The sequence below is a fragment of the Arachis stenosperma genome, chromosome 5 (genome assembly GCF_014773155.1).
Source record: "Arachis stenosperma cultivar V10309 chromosome 5, arast.V10309.gnm1.PFL2, whole genome shotgun sequence".
Taxonomy (NCBI): Eukaryota; Viridiplantae; Streptophyta; class Magnoliopsida; order Fabales; family Fabaceae; genus Arachis; species Arachis stenosperma.
The window spans coordinates 116,372,327-116,388,079 of NC_080381.1; the positions used below are offsets into that span (position 1 = coordinate 116,372,327).

General features: G+C 33.0%; 4 protein-coding genes and 2 non-coding genes across 6 annotated transcripts; 4 read left to right on the top strand and 2 right to left on the bottom strand.

The window, feature by feature from the left end:
- Positions 1 to 1,415: 1,415 nt before the first annotated feature.
- LOC130979837 (disease resistance protein RPV1-like) lies at positions 1,416 to 3,233 on the bottom strand. The gene has a single exon (XM_057903383.1). It carries the CDS (start codon positions 2,618 to 2,620, stop codon positions 1,865 to 1,867), a length of 756 nt encoding a protein of 251 aa, XP_057759366.1. The 5' UTR covers positions 2,621 to 3,233; the 3' UTR covers positions 1,416 to 1,864.
- Positions 3,234 to 3,307: 74 nt separating this feature from the next.
- LOC130979835 (TMV resistance protein N-like) lies at positions 3,308 to 9,652 on the bottom strand. The gene is made up of 6 exons (XM_057903381.1): positions 9,096 to 9,652; positions 7,858 to 8,968; positions 6,289 to 6,618; positions 5,367 to 6,176; positions 4,047 to 5,266; positions 3,308 to 3,662 (listed from the first exon to the last, which is right to left on the bottom strand). The coding sequence occupies exons 1-6, from the start codon at positions 9,611 to 9,613 to the stop codon at positions 3,458 to 3,460; spliced, it is 4,194 nt and encodes a 1,397-aa protein (XP_057759364.1). The 5' UTR covers positions 9,614 to 9,652; the 3' UTR covers positions 3,308 to 3,457.
- Positions 9,653 to 10,556: 904 nt separating this feature from the next.
- On the top strand, positions 10,557 to 11,690 carry LOC130982969 (inactive protein RESTRICTED TEV MOVEMENT 2-like). Its single transcript, XM_057907129.1, has 2 exons — positions 10,557 to 10,955; positions 11,165 to 11,690. The coding sequence occupies exons 1-2, from the start codon at positions 10,841 to 10,843 to the stop codon at positions 11,536 to 11,538; spliced, it is 489 nt and encodes a 162-aa protein (XP_057763112.1). The 5' UTR covers positions 10,557 to 10,840; the 3' UTR covers positions 11,539 to 11,690.
- Positions 11,691 to 11,982: 292 nt separating this feature from the next.
- TRNAF-GAA (transfer RNA phenylalanine (anticodon GAA)) lies at positions 11,983 to 12,055 on the top strand. The gene has a single exon. It is a non-coding gene; the product is annotated as a tRNA-Phe (tRNA).
- An 896-nt stretch (positions 12,056 to 12,951) lies between these two features.
- TRNAF-GAA (transfer RNA phenylalanine (anticodon GAA)) lies at positions 12,952 to 13,024 on the top strand. The gene has a single exon. It is a non-coding gene; the product is annotated as a tRNA-Phe (tRNA).
- LOC130979651 (protein BOLA1, chloroplastic) lies at positions 13,015 to 13,730 on the top strand. Its single transcript, XM_057903139.1, has one exon. It carries the CDS (start codon positions 13,223 to 13,225, stop codon positions 13,535 to 13,537), a length of 315 nt encoding a protein of 104 aa, XP_057759122.1. The 5' UTR covers positions 13,015 to 13,222; the 3' UTR covers positions 13,538 to 13,730.
- Positions 13,731 to 15,753: the final 2,023 nt, after the last annotated feature.

A 15,753-nucleotide genomic window follows, 5' to 3' on the forward strand; every position in this document is an offset into this window, starting at 1 on the left:
GCTATTACACTTATTTTTTAATTATAAGTCATATTTCTGGAGACGATGATAATGGTTGTCATAGTTAAATATGATTTATTTTTTAATTTATAATTAAAAAAATCTTTGAAGAAGTCATGGTTGTTGTCTGTGTATTTTTGTGTATTCCTATATACTGTTTGTAAATCTATATACTATTTGAAGATGATAATAATAGATTAAATTTGATTAAAAATACGGATTTGAAAAAAGTTAAAGGGAGTTCGCTGGGTAGATGGGCGAATTCTATGTATTCCCATTTCATTATTTTATTTGTGCAAAGCAAAAGTCAGATTGCAATGAATTATAGCCCAAATGGCATAATCTTCCCATACTCACTTAAGAGGTCGTAGATTCGAATTTCAATCCTAACTTTGGTAAATAAAAAAAAAGGTAAAAGTCAGATGCATACCTTAAAATTCTATCAAGTAATCATTGATTCATCTATTATTATTCTTATCTTCCGGATCAAGAGGCCAAGATTACATGACAACAAAAAATGAAAAAAACTATTCTTATTTCTCATGTTCTCTCTGTAATTAAAAAATAAAATTTGTTTAGTCCTGTTTTTCTTGTATCCCAAGAAATGAAAATAAAAAACTTTCGTGCTTTGAAATGAAACATATAATAAGGTCAAGATACTTATTCATAATTGGAATAATCCATTGACCAACGATAAATCTTTAAATAGAGTTCCGATCTGCAACGGATTAGTCATTGGTCTGCAGGATGGGAATACTGCGAGAAAAACCAAAAAAAGATACTTGTTCATAAATAAGATCCTTTAGGTCAATTCTTTTATTATTAAATCTGGAAATCAGTTAGTTGAAAAATCACATTGAACTACAAACCTATGCATTTTCATGTGCAAGGGTTGCTTCTTATGCTTGTGCATACTATTGAGAACATAATAAGCATTAGTGTTGTCCTTTTGCGAAATTATTAATTAGTGAATATTTCACAATATATAAAACTTAAAATGTTCCATGGAGATTTTGTTTGAATTAGTAATTAGATTAATTAAGGTTATTTAATGTCATTGCTGTCACTAAACCATATGGATTCACCAAATGAAGCTGCTTACAAATGTTTTCTAGAGCTTTATTGTTTTTTGAAGCATATGATAAAGTTTCCATTCATATTTTAAGAAATCCATTTCACTGAAAAGTTTTATTAGCAAGTCACTTCTTCTTCTATCTTTTGCACTCATCAACTAAATTAACCAAAAAGTTTCCATTCTATCTTTTATTGACGAAATAATATTTTATTTAAACCAAAGGAAAATTGATTTTTAATTGTCATTGTTACTTTCAAAATCAATCAATTATTGTTTAAGCTACCGTATACCAAATTGAAAGGCTAGTTCATGACTTAGAACTTGTACCTATTGACATTGAGAATGCAGAATGCAGCAAGCTTGGTGTATATTGATTGATGCAAGCTAATGTACAAAAACATGCATCTTGTTGCCTATAAATCAATGAGTTAAAACAGTTTCTGAAAACAAAACTAGCACTGCAGATGCTGATATTGAATCCTCTATGCCAGAAACTGCAATGTGCACAAACCAATGCATCTTTCCGGGAGCAAGGGCTGGTTCTTATGGTTGGGGAATACTTTAGAGAGCATGAGCATCATTATAAGTAGTTGTGTCCTTTTGTAAGGATCAGTGAATCGAATATCTTGCATGACTAAACTCTCTTTCTTCAATACATGCATTCCAATCTCTCTTGCAATTCGCTCAGTTGGAACCGCATGAAAGTAATTGTAACTTGCTTGATACGAAACCTCCGCATGATTCCATTCCTTTTCCAAAGGTAGTGTTTCATATCCATTCCTCCTGGCATCACAAACTCGGTACTTCCACCCTCGTGGAGTTCCATTGATTAAGATGCTTGCATTCATCAACGTTGATCCAGTATAAAAAACGAAATTCTTGCATGCATTCAGGAAGGACTGTAAAATTATTGCCTATTAAGTCTAAATGTTCCAAATTGGGAAAGCATGCAAGAGCTAGTGGAAAAAACTCATCTAACAAATTACTGTTTCTGAGAGAAAGACATATCATATTGTGAGATGGAAGGGAGTGAGTGAGTATTCGATGAAGCCCGTCCTCCTGCTTTCTTGATATCCTCCCCAAATTGCCTCCTCCCGAAATATGACACTGATGCAGTCGTGGCATCATGCCAATGACACTTGGTATCTTACACATTTCATTCCTACTCATTTTCAGAAACCACAACCCAGAAAGATTATGAAATGAACATGGCAAATCTTTTATGCCTGTGTTACTCAAATTAAGCATTTCAAGATTTTCCATCTCGTCTGGAATTTCTGGAAAATACTCAAGGCTTGAGCAACCAGATAGACGGAGATCTTCCAGTGAGGGCAACTTGAATATGGAGAGTTCCTTTGGTTGAAAATGACAGGGAAAATATTTGAAGGATATCTCCACCATTCCAATACTCTTAAACTGTTTGCAAATTCCTTGATCAATGTACTTCTGATTTAAATTGAAAATCTTTTTGCAACTCTTTGCACACCACCAAATTCTTCTCCAAGAATTACACTTAGATATATTTGTTATAATATCTCGTATCATATAAAACTGTTGCTCAGAATACCATGGAGCGTATTGAATGATCAGGTAGCATTCTTTTTTCTTTTGCTGTCACTACTGAAATAAACAAGAAGTTTGTGTCCTTTTTATGTTTTCTTCAAGAACAAGATCAATCAAGCACTCTAATCCCAGTGCTCTTTTTAGTTAGTTTGTTCCATTTATTCAGAAGATTATTATTGATCAAATAATATAGGGCAACTATATGTGATCACACTTCCCACTTATTATTTCCCACCAAAAACAGCAATCCCTCCTTAAAAACTGAAACCATTTAAACTTAGAATTTTTTGTATAGAGCTATAAATGTTTATACATAGCAAATAGGTTGAAACTTTGGTGTTCTGGAATATGTTCTATGAAGCTCTTTCTTTTGGTTGGAATAGATTCATAGCCCCTCGGCCGCATGTCTCCCCTTTTTGCTTTAACTTCTTTGAATCTGCTTAATACTTGTATATGCTTATTGAAAATTAGCAGCAAGTACTGCTTGTTATGACGCTGTCATTATTAACTTAATTTAATTAATACAACTTATGAATCAATATTTATGCAAGTTATACCTTTCAGAATTATTATTTGACTATCAAGTTTGTCTATATTGCTTTAATTGTTATTATGCAGGTACAACGAAGCTATGCATCAATTGTCAAGGGCATGTATTAAGTGCAAATATGCAAGAAAACTGCAATAAGGTTCCATTGAATTAAGGTGATGCTTCTTTTAGAGCCCTAAGGCTTTTTTTACATTGGAAGAAAGCTTGAATACTATCCACATGAAGTAGGGCTTAATTGTTTCATTCTTTGCTCCTAAACTCACAGCACCCTAATTCTTTCCTAACCACATACCCAAACCACACACTACAATGCTTAACATTGTACAAAACATCACTTTTATGTTCCACCTAGGTAAAACAGTGCCCCCCCTGAACTGTGGCACTGCCCAGTTCCCTTTTGAATGTGACGTGTCTCCACTATGCCCAAGAGGATTCTGCGAAGCTGGTTGGCTAGTTGCAGAACCTGGTTGTAGCCTGGAGAGAAGAGAAGAAGGATGAGATAAATTTAGGGGTTAAGGTTCTATTTATTGAATTAAGCTGGGACTAATTGGAGTCAAAAACTCATGTCATATACACTGGCACTTCCTTAAGAAAAGATTACTGTCAAGCATTGATAATGACGCTGTAACTTAGCAATGAAGCAACCGATTCTGTTTTGGCAATAAAACTGATTTTAACAGGATCATTTACACTCATCACATGCATTCATTCAACACATGCTTGTAAATAACTATATAAGCTGATTAAGCTGGTCGTAACAGTTTAGATCAATCACTTTAGTTCAAAGAAAATAAAATTCATATTTCTCAAGTTTCTCTCCTCTGTTCTTCCCTAAGACAAGACCGAGAGTAATTTTACCTTAGACGAACGTCAATGCTGTCAATACCATGGAGAGCTTCATCGTCTTCATTCTTTATGCAAGGATTAGTGTAAGGTCCTACATCGGTTGGGGAGAGGAACAAAGCATGCCTTATAAAGGTGTAGATACCTCTCCCAAACATGACGCGTGCGTTTTGATCAGTGAGTGTGGAGGCTTCAGCTATCATCTCTATCGTCAAAGATGAGCGGCTATCATCTCTATCCTTAAAATCATGAGGCACAAAACCGTGTGGCCTTTTCCTTTTCCTTGGACAATAACCGTGAGGCCTTTCCCTTTTCCTTGGACAATAGCCAAGCCTTTTTCTTTTGTGATCTGGGCTGTTACTGTGCCAAAGTGGACAATATCGTGCTGGTAGGTGGTCTGGACTGTTACAATTAGTGAATTGAATATCTTTCATGATGCTACTACTCTCTTTCTTCAATATATGCATTCCAAACCCCATTGCGCCGTCAATTTCAAATGAAACATTCGCATCTCTATCCTTAAAATCATGAGGCACAAAACCGTGTGGCCTTTTCCTTTTCCTTGGACAATAACCGTGAAGCCTTGGCACAAAACCGTGTGGCCTTTTCCTTTTCCTTGGACAATAAGCGTGAAGCCAACAATAAGCGTGAAGCCTTGGCACAAAACCGTGTGGCCTTTTCCTTTTCCTTGGACAATAACCGTGAGGCCTTTTCCTTTTCCTTGGACAATAGCCAAGCCTTTTTCTTTTGTGATCTGGGCTGTTACTGTGCCAAAGTGGACAATATCGTGCTGGTAGGTGGTCTGGACTGTTACAATTAGTGAATTGAATATCTTTCATGATGCTACTACTCTCTTTCTTCAATATATGCATTCCAAACTCCATTGCGCCGTCAATTTCAAATGAAACATTCGCATGATTCCATTTATTTTCAAAGCATATTCCATCCAAATGATACGTTTTATTTGTCACGGACAGAGCAAAAATAAATAGGTCCTGCATTTGGGTTCTCCCACCTCCACGGGAAACTTGCTTGCCATTGATGCTCACCATGGTTGTTATATGAGTTAAACCTCTGGGCCTTTTCCGCCGTAGAACTGCAAAGCAAAGTGCATTCGAAGGGAACTCGCCACGAAACCAGAATGAAATAGAATTTCCCTTTCCCTGCTCTTCAAACCATGCTGGAATTGTTGTTCCTGGCAATGCGAACTCGGTTCTTCCATTCTCGTGCAGTTCCTGTGAGTCATTAATATTTCGTAGGTAGTAGTTAGCATACACTATAACAGTATTATTAATCTAATAATTAAAAAAAATAAAAATAAAAATAAAAAGAAACCTGATTGAGTAACACGCTTTTGACCTCCTCCTCAGTCAAGTTGCTGCAGCCTACTGCCGAGAATTGATTCAAATTTGGTGGAATTCCTGCAATCTTAACTAGCTTATTGCAGTCATCAACTTTGAGGGAGCTTAGAAAGCGAAAATCTTGGATGCATTCGGGAAGGATTGTGAACCTGTTGCGAGTCAGGTTTAATGTTTTCACATTGCGAAACCATGCAAGTGCCAGTGGAAAAAAGTTATCTGACAGCATATAGTTATAGAGAGTAAGATTAGTCACATTTGAAGAGCTGAGTGTTCCTTCAACCCCCTCTTCCAACTTGTTGCGTGATTCCCAAGTCTCATACTTATGGCCTTCTACCTTAATATATAATGTAGACAGTTTTGGCATATCCACAATCACACTTGGTATCCTATGAAAGGTATTGGCACTCAGAATCAAATGGGACAACTCACAAAGGTTTTGAAATGACGATGGCAAATCTTTTATGTTAGTGCCACACAAACGAAGAATTTCTACCTTTTCCATCTTTCCCAGTATTTCTGGGAATTTCGCAACTCTTTTGCAACCAGACAACATAAGTATTTCAAGTGAGGGCAAATTGATAGATGGAAAAGTCCTAAGACTCTCGCAATCTTCAGCTTTCAAGACTTTAAGATTATTGAGGATACCAACTGAATTGTGAACTCTAATCAAATTCTTACAACCACTGAATGATAATTTTTGTAAAGTTAGAAGACCGGACACATCAGGTATCTCTTTCAAATACTCACTGTTGTCAAAATTCAAAACATTCAAGGAGGCCAAGTTCTGAAAGAAGAAAAACATCAAGACAGAAAAAAAAAAAAAAAAAAAGTCAAACAAATAACCATGTGAATTTACTAAACATACAAAATCGAAAAAATGAATTTAGTATACTTGCCTTGGATAAGCTATCCAACTTGTATGACTTAAAAGGATATTCGGGTAACTTGAGCATGCAGAGGTGCTTTGATTGAAAATCATCTGGAAAACCCTCCAATGGAGACCTCCTCCAATCCAATACTCTTAAATTGTTTGGAAGATATTTGGGACCTTTGGAAAAAGAACCATTTTTTATGATAAGTGTCTTCAGATTTACCATATCCTTAAACGCTAGTCCATCCCATTCCACTTGTACAACTTTATTTTTCTTCTTTTTCGATGGATCACCATTTTCCTCCATTTTTGAGGAAGGAAATTCCAGATATATAATCTCAACGGTGCTAGTCCCCTTTCAATACAATATTAAAATCATGAACTAATTAAAATATATATGTATACATTAGACAAATTTATGAAGAGTACAGAGAAAAATAATGAACTAGTATTGCATAAAATATATTGAAGTATGAGAAATGTGAAGTATGAGAAATGATTAACATGTCCACGGACGGATTTACATGGGAGGGTATGGGGACAAGTGCCCCCATTGAAATTTTATAAAGTTCTATGTATTATATATATGTATTATATAGGATAAAAATTTATTTGTCCCCACTCAATAAATAAATTTAACTCCACTTCAATTTTTTTTTAATTTATTTCTGTTTTCATAATATATACAGAGAGAAGATCTCACTATCTTATAATAATATTATATTGATTATTTAATAAAATAATTAAATAATAATAAAAAAAAGATAATTAAAAACCAAGTCAGTAATTTAAATCTAGATACCACAAGCGTCATTTTTTATGCTCTCTAAAATTTTAATTCCCTTCTCTTGTTCGTTTTTTATTCTCTATTTTCTAATAATACTCCTTAACTTCATTCTTTAATTTCTTTTTATTTAATTAAATATTTATTTTTATCTTTTTATATTTTGTAATCCATTCACTTATTTTGCATTTTATTTTGTAGTTATGTTATTGTATATATTTTTTATTACATGGTTAATAGTTATTGAATAATAAGATTCATCAATAATTTAAATTTTGAAATATAATAATATTAATTAGTAACAAATAAAAGTTGAAATGAGAAATAAGATCTAAACACTAGGATATCTATTTCTTTTCAAGTTAGCTCTAGTTTTGTTGGTGATAATGATATCAACTCTAAAAAATTTTAATTATAAATATTATAAAGAGTCAGTTTCGTAATCTTATGAGAGATGATTTTTAAATTATTATTTAGTGACATATATTAAAAAATAGACATTTAATTATATTGATAATGAAAGAATTATTCAATTTTTTTAAAATATAAAACTTAGAAGAATAAAATTCTAAGTTATATGTTATTATTTAAATTACTATACAAGTGTTTTAATTTATTAGTTAAATAACTAGAAGACTAATTATATTTTATAATAATAAAATATAATTATAAAATTATTATCATATTATATATACTATGCCCCACTAATAAAATTATTATCATACAATATAGTTTGTGAGCATATAATATCATAAGGTGATAAAACAAATTTAAAGACATAAAACTAAAATCATTGAAATAATAACTTACTTGTTTTTCTTGTAAAACTTGAACTATATCTTCATGAGACCATAACCTGCTACGGTTTCCTGGCATATTTGGTGATTCTTGTCGAACAATTTCTTTGCCCATATCCTCTATCAAATCATGAAATGTCACTTGATCCCCAAACTTAATCTTTATGAGTGATTTATCAACCAACCGATCAATATGATAGGTCATGTTATCTCCATAATGAGCATGAAGTATATCTCTAATTTCTTTCAAGTTGTGTCCTTTAAAGCAACAAGTGATATCAAGAAAAATATCCTTCTCATATTCCTCCAAAGCATCATAACTTATTTTAAGTATTTGTTGGATCTCCCTGTTAGGAATTTTTTCATACTGATGTAATGCAGATCCCCAATGTTCTACTTCTTTTCCAAACAAATTGGAACCTATTATTTCCAAAGCCAACGGATGTCCAGAGGCATAAGTTATTGCACAATTTAAAGCATTCGCATAATAAGTTGAGTTGGCTTCATCATTTTTGAAAGCTTTTTTAACAAGCAATTCAAGAGAATGTTCCTTACTTAAAGCAGCTACCTCAAATGTCTTTTCAACATTATGGAGTTTTAGCAAATGTGTATCTCGTGTTGTAATAATCACCCTGCTACCACCACCAAACCAATTAGGTCCTCCAGCAATAGATTCTAACTGCTTTTGTTCATCAACATCATCTAGAATCAAAAGAACTTTCTTTTCACGAAGTCTTTGTTGTATTTGTGAGGTTCCTTCTTTAACACCTTGTATCTGGACTCCCTCCTTCCCTAGTATCTTACAAAGAAGGTTATTTTGAAGATGTACCAACCCATATTTACTTGAATTTTCCCTCACATCTTCAAGAAAGCACACACTTTCAAAGTTGTCAGCTATCAAGTTATAGACAGCAATTGCAAGTGTCGTTTTTCCTATGCCACCAATTCCATGTATCCCTACCATGTGAACTCGATCACTAGAATCCATTTCCAGAAGTGAAATTATATTTGACACTCGAGACTCTAGTCCAACAGGGTAATCAGCAACGGGCAAAGGTACACGACTAATCTTTCTTGAAATGACTTCCACGATATTTGCAATAAACTTGTATTCATATGCAACTCTGTCCAACAAGGGTAGTTAGTATGTGTATGTTCATCATATTAATACGTACATACTTTCTGAATTGAAGTTGTAATGTCAGATAAATGTAAAATAATTGAAGAGACAAATATAAGAAGGTAAGGTACCCCTGTTTGAAATGATCTCCTGAGAAATTAGCTACTTGCTGCAGAGCCTGTTTCCATTTGTCCACCTTGTTGTTCATATCATATTTGTATCTCTTCTCATGCTTAGCTATTGCCTCTCCAAAACTGTTATTTAGATGGCGAACATCAGAAGGATCAACCTCATAGAAAACTGGAAAAACCAACCGATTATTTCCCTTGATGCAGTGAAGGATGTGGACAAGCTCGTCTAAGCAAAAACAAGAAGAAGCATAGTTAGGAGAGAGGACAATGATGGCAATCCTGGACTCTTCAATTGTGGTGAGAAGTGAGGGTGTGATTTCGTCTCCTCTTTGAAGCTCCTCATCATCAATGAAGGTATGGACTCCTTTATCAGAAAGAGCTTTGTAGAGGTTGCCAGTGAAACCATAGCGAGTATCTTCGCCTCTGAAACTGAGGAACACATCGTATTTCCATGGATATCTGATGGAAGAAGAGGAAAAGGGATGGGCAGAGGAGGAGGAGGGGGATTTCAGAGCCATGAGATGGAAGCAAGGTGTTGGAGTGTTGGATGATCATGAAAACCAGAGAAACAAAGTAGAAACTATATAGAGTGAGTGAGTGAGTGTAAGTGATTCCCTTGGTCCACCTCTGACCCACGCGTCATCACTTTTCACTAATTAATTTATGTTCAAAAGAATCCTATGCTATGCTACTGTGCAAGTGATGTAGTAATTATGTAACTGATGTTAAAATTTAAGTTATATTTTTTATTATATTTTAGTAACAATTTTTTAGATAACATCTTTTAAAAACAATGGTTAATAATAAAAAAACGTTATTTTAATTTTAGTCATATTTTTTAAAACACTATAGTCATTATAATCACCATAACAAAATTATATTATAATAAATCTTATAATTATTATACAGTGATTTTGAAAATCATCGACTTATTCTTAGTTTTTGCCTCGAAATTTCGAGGAAGAGAAACCTTGTACAACTGTCATCATGATTTCTTGTTGCTATTGCATACAAATTCCACGCGGTACCATTATTGGTCCCCATTCAGCAACTTGCCCATAGATTAAAACTTTAGCAGTCAAAAAAGGTGGAAAAAAAGTTACATCTTTCATAAAAGCAGCACTCTGGTGTATGAATGAGTAGACAATTGTTATCTAAGTTTTAACTACCTTTTCTGTGAATGAACAGTAGTCTGTATGCTTTCATTAATTAACACTATCCAATATAAGATGTGAATTTTTCCTGTATTATTCTTATGATAATGCATGTGTCCAAAATTCTTTAATTAATTACACTTATACGGCCTACTTGAGTTTATGTGATAAGGTGTGAATGCTTTTCGCCCTTATAGAATATCAGAATATAGAAAGCTAAGTCACAAGCTTGTTGTGAACACATTGCTACAATTCTTGGTTTGTAGAAAAAGTAACAGAAATTGAGAGATGGAAGTAAAAGAAGGAACCTTCAAAACTAGGATTCAAGAAAGTAACAATACAAAACTTATTCAAACCAACAAGGAATCATTCTTAACCAAGAGAACCCCAATTACCAAATACACTCTTAATTATTATATGCATTGAGCCTTGTATATATATATATTTATATTGATATAAATAGAGATATCTGTATCACGGTTCTCTCATTCATTCATTCAACCCATTCCCATAAAATTTGTTGGAATAATAAGGAAACTAAAAATCACAAGTTTAAGATAGAAGAAGCTATACAACTAGTATTATTCTGCAATGGGAAAAAATAACACTGCTGGGGCTACAATCAATGGATCATATGAGGAATTTGAACCTTGCTGCAGATGGATTAGAGAAGAAAAACATGTCACTGTTGAGATTGATTTGAAGGGTACTAAAATTTTTTCCCTCTGTTCTTTTCTAGAAAATAACCTCATATTATGCATATTATCCTAATATAAAACTTTTTTATATCGTCAACTAAAAAATTTATAACCAATTGTCAAATTAGGTACTAAGAAAATATGTAGAAGTGTATCATAAGTCTCTATTAAAATTTATAATAACATGATATGCTTTCTTCTGAATAATTTTTTGCAGGTTTCAAAAAGGAGCAACTTAAGGTTCAAACCAACAACAAAGGGTTGCTAACTATTTTTGGAGAAAGGCCTCTAGATTCATCCAACAACAAATGGAGCCGTTTTCACAAAGAAATTAGGCTTCCAAAAGACACAAATGTGAATGAAATCAGCGCGAAGTTATCTCATGGAGTGCTCTCTATTGTGATGCCAAAGAAAGTTGAAGAGCAATACTCCTCCTCCATTGGTGAATTGAAAACAAGGAAGAGGACAGCAATTAAGGTTGTAATTGGAGTAGTGGCTGTGGTGGTCACATTGGTTACACTTGGAACTTTCGTAACAAGAATTATGAATACTCATTATCCTCGTGGTGGTGCTGCCAAGGTTGATACTTGATAATGTTGCAAATGTTTAATAATTTGAATGAAATTGGTTAAGTATGATGAGTCTTTGTTCTGAATATTTTGTGTTGGGAGAAAGGACAGTGCCAAATTTTAGTTAAATGTATTATATCAAATCTTTAATATATGAGAAAAATTGAATAAAGTATATAATAAGTGATTTGGGAATGAAATAAAAAAAAAAAAAAAAACAAAATTTAAGACAAAATTGACATGGATCTTGCCTTTTTGAGGCTATCTGTATACATAAGCTTTGTTCTTCTTTTGGTAATTACCTTGCACTTTACAAGAACCTAATGAAAAAGTAACAGAAGGAAAACACAGTTTTAATTGTTCCATCATAACGATTGATATATCCAATATAGGAAGGATTAATTTTTTTTCTTTTTATAGAAGCAGAAACAGAAGATTTTGGCTTCATTAAATTATCTAATTTGTTGTGGGGATAGCTCAGTTGGGAGAGCGTCAGACTGAAGATCTGAAGGTCACGTGTTCGATCCGCGCTCACCGCATTTTTATTTACATCACGGATTAGAAACAAAGAAGATGAGATTATTGAGATTCATTTCAAGGGTATTTAACTTTCTTCCTTATATCTCTCTCGATTAGATTGCATATCTTAAACATAATGTATTTTAAGGGTCAATTTAGTATTCTACAAAATACTTACCGATGATATATATATATATATATAAAAGCTTGAATTTTGGTTCTTTATAGTTTATACTTTATATATAAATAATGATTAAATATAGAAGACTAAACACTAAGAAACTATAAAGCACCAATACTAATACGAATATAAAATAAAAACGACATAAAATACTTAATCATACCAATTTTCATAAATTATAAGACATAGATATGGGATATTATCACACTATATGAGATTCAGAGACAAACCAAATTTTTTAAATGATTGACACATGCAAATACGCAATAGAATATGTATATATTTTTTTCAAATTTATAAGATAATCAAGTAATTATAAAGGTTAAACTACAAATACTTACTACTACCAACAGTCACACAATTGATATTAACTTTTCTAAAACCTGTTAACAATTTCACATTATATCTAAGTCATATTTAAAGTATCAACAAACTTTTCAAAAAAAAAATACTTACTTAAATAAGAATATACGTATAACAATCGTATATTTTTTAATATCGAATACTACCATGTATCGCCGTATCGGATATACTATCACGTTACTTAATTAGTATATTAGTTTATAATAATATAAGAATTATACAATTAAACAAAATTTAGGACAGAATTGATATGAATGATAAAAGTAAGAAATGAAAGTAAACAAAAGATTGAAGAATAAACTTTACTTTATCAAAGGAATATTAAGCTAAGTTATTTACTAAATTATAAATACATTAAATCATTTTCAAGTTGCGGGGATAGCTCAGTTGGGAGAGCGTCAGACTGAAGATCTGAAGGTCGCGTGTTCGATCCACGCTCACCGCATTTTTCCTTCTCTTCTGTTTTCTGCATTTTCCGATTAGGGTTTTCCTTTTTCCCTAAAGTTGCACCTTGCACCAACTACTCTTTCATTAGGTTCTTTCGTTTTAATCATTTTTTCTTTCCAATCCGATCCTCTAAATTCAAATTGCGATATCTACGGTGCCCGCAAAACCCCAAATTCAAAACCTTTTTCTCCTTTCCATGGCTTCTCGGGGAGCTAGCGTGGTACTTTCAAGGGCCAACAGAATAAAGTCGAAGCTGCAAACGGCGCTAGAAGCCACCGTCTTGGAGGTAGACGACGTGTCGTATCAGCACGCCGGACACGCCGCCGTTAAAGGAAACTCCGATAACGAGACTCATTTCAACGTGAAGATCGTTTCCCCAAAATTCGATGGGCAGAGCCTCGTAAAACGACACCGTATGGTGTACGACCTCCTCGCCGACGAGCTCCAATCAGGGTTGCACGCTATCTCCATCGTCGCCAAGACACCCCAGGAAACCACCGGCGCCAAATAATGCGAAAGTTCCAAGCTTTTGAAGGGGTGAGTGCCCAAAGTTTGAATCTTGTCCCTCTTTTATGCTAACCCGTTTAAATTTAGGCTATTGATATAATCAAAGCTTGAGGCTTTAGTGTTGATGTAATATCTTATTGTTCAATAAATCAATAATTGGAGTGAAAGCTTAACAGAATAAGCTTAGTTGATACTTACCATTGCTTGGAACTGGGGCTTCTTTTGAGCACCATGTGTTTGTGTTTGTGTTTATGTGTGTGATGGTTAATGTGTCCGAATTGGTGGTTTTGTTTATCACCTTCTGTTGTGTTTGAACTGGAGAGTGTGCTTACCTGTCAATGGTGCTATGCTAGCTGCATTATTATCTGTCATTACTCATAAGCTAGCTGTTTCAGCTGTGCTAGCTTTATGAATGGAACCTTGATGATCTTATGTGGCTGAATGATTTGTAGAATGTGAGATGTTCCAATTGTTTTGTAAACTATTATATTACTTTTTGTTTGATCCTGAATTATTAATGTGCACATATTCTTCTGTTCATGATGGTATTTGCATGCCCTGCCAGGATATATGTCACATGTGTTCTTCGTTATTATGGCATTTGTTATAGATCTTGATTTATTAATTTTTATAATTAGCTTTTTTATAAGTTGAATTTTTTTGGTAAATGAGAGGAAATGTCTATGCCTTTGAGATTTTTTAGATGGAAACAAAATGTTATTAGTTTTCAGTCACTTTAACATGGTTTGGAAGTGAATTCTACTTCTCCATGTTGTGCTTTTGCCATTTGAATGGAATTGATTGACTCTGGCCAGAAGCTCCAATGATGAATCATTTATATGCCATAAAACTTCCTAATTCTTTCGTTCCAATTTCTGAAAAGTTTATGTTGAAGAAGGTAATTCTGAGGAGCTACAAAAGAAGAAACAATACAATGCTTTGAAGTTTGAACTATGTTTGGTTTTCATGTTTTGTTGGTAGAGTTCTTCGGTTGAATTGGTGCATATCACTGCCAAATTTTTTGCTATCAAATATTGTATGTGACTCTGCTTTTACATTATGTTTTTTTTTTTTACTGCTAGGTTCCCGATTTTCTGCACTGGAGAGGACTTAAATTGACTAAGGACGTTGACAAACCCGCATATTAATAGTGGAATAAACTAGGGAATTTCCATTCCATTGTTGTTTTGAATTTTAGTAGAATTGATTAATAAATGAATGGAATATAGTAATCATTATCATTTATTTATGTTACTTAGACATTTTAGACTTTTCGTCATTAGTAACCGGCGATTTAAGTTAACTGATGGATGAAGTGAAAAGGCAAATAATAAATTGACTAGCTAAAACGAATCCAAAGTTTTGACCCTTTTTTCCTTCTTTTTTTATTTTTTATTTTTTGGTGACTCCTTCTTTTTTTATTTTACTTAATAAAATATAATATCTAATATTATTATAGAAAAATATAATTATTGGGAGGCTATGGCAGCTTTGCTCCGTCTATATATTTTTTTCTCGTTCTATACTAATATATCGATAAGAATTATTGATGATAATTTGGTTGAATAATTCATGATTCAGCTGATAAGTATGATTAGGTTAGGTCATTGAAATATATTGAATAAGTTATGTGATTTGGATCATGTTTGTTTCCCTGTACTAAAAAAAATTAAGATTAGGAAGCCGAAAAGAACTTCTACTTTGATAATTTTATGAAAAATATTTTTTTGTAAGAATCTTTGTCAATAAGTTTTATATATAAATGCATAGAGTTTATTCACGAATACTTTTACTTTTATAAAAAGGAAAATCATCAATATTTTTACTCCAATTAAACACGACTTCAGATAAATGCTCTTGAGATGATATTTTACTACGATTTTATTTATATTTCAATCATACTACACATACAAGTCTTACAAGTTGGGTCAAATCCAATAGAAACTACATTTACTCACAAAAACGTGTTAACACGCGCATCACGTTTCCAAAGCGCTCCTTCACCATTAAGAATGACTCTTCTTCTTCTTCGATGAAAATTATAACTGTCATTTTTTCTTCGTGTTTCTCCTCCTTCTCTTCTTCCTTCTTCTTCTCCTTTTTCTTTGTGTTTCTCCTCTTTTTTCTTCGTGTGTTTCATCATCGTCGTGTTTATCCTCCTTCTTCTTTTGATTTTGCAACATTATGTATTTTTTTCTTTTTTGTTTGATTTTTTCCTCC

Coding starts and splice junctions, on each gene's coding strand:
- LOC130979837 (XM_057903383.1), bottom strand. CDS start 2,620: ATGATACGAGATATTATAACAAATATATCTAAGTGTAATTCTTGGAGA.
- LOC130979835 (XM_057903381.1), bottom strand. CDS start 9,613: ATGGCTCTGAAATCCCCCTCCTCCTCCTCTGCCCATCCCTTTTCCTCT. Junction 8,969..9,095: donor GGAGATCATTTCAAACAGGG/GTACCTTACCTT, acceptor CTTGTTGGACAG/AGTTGCATATGAATACAAGT. Junction 5,267..5,366: donor AAAGCGTGTTACTCAATCAG/GTTTCTTTTTAT, acceptor AATGACTCACAG/GAACTGCACGAGAATGGAAG.
- LOC130982969 (XM_057907129.1), top strand. CDS start 10,841: ATGGGAAAAAATAACACTGCTGGGGCTACAATCAATGGATCATATGAG. Junction 10,956..11,164: donor TGTTGAGATTGATTTGAAGG/GTACTAAAATTT, acceptor AATTTTTTGCAG/GTTTCAAAAAGGAGCAACTT.
- LOC130979651 (XM_057903139.1), top strand. CDS start 13,223: ATGGCTTCTCGGGGAGCTAGCGTGGTACTTTCAAGGGCCAACAGAATA.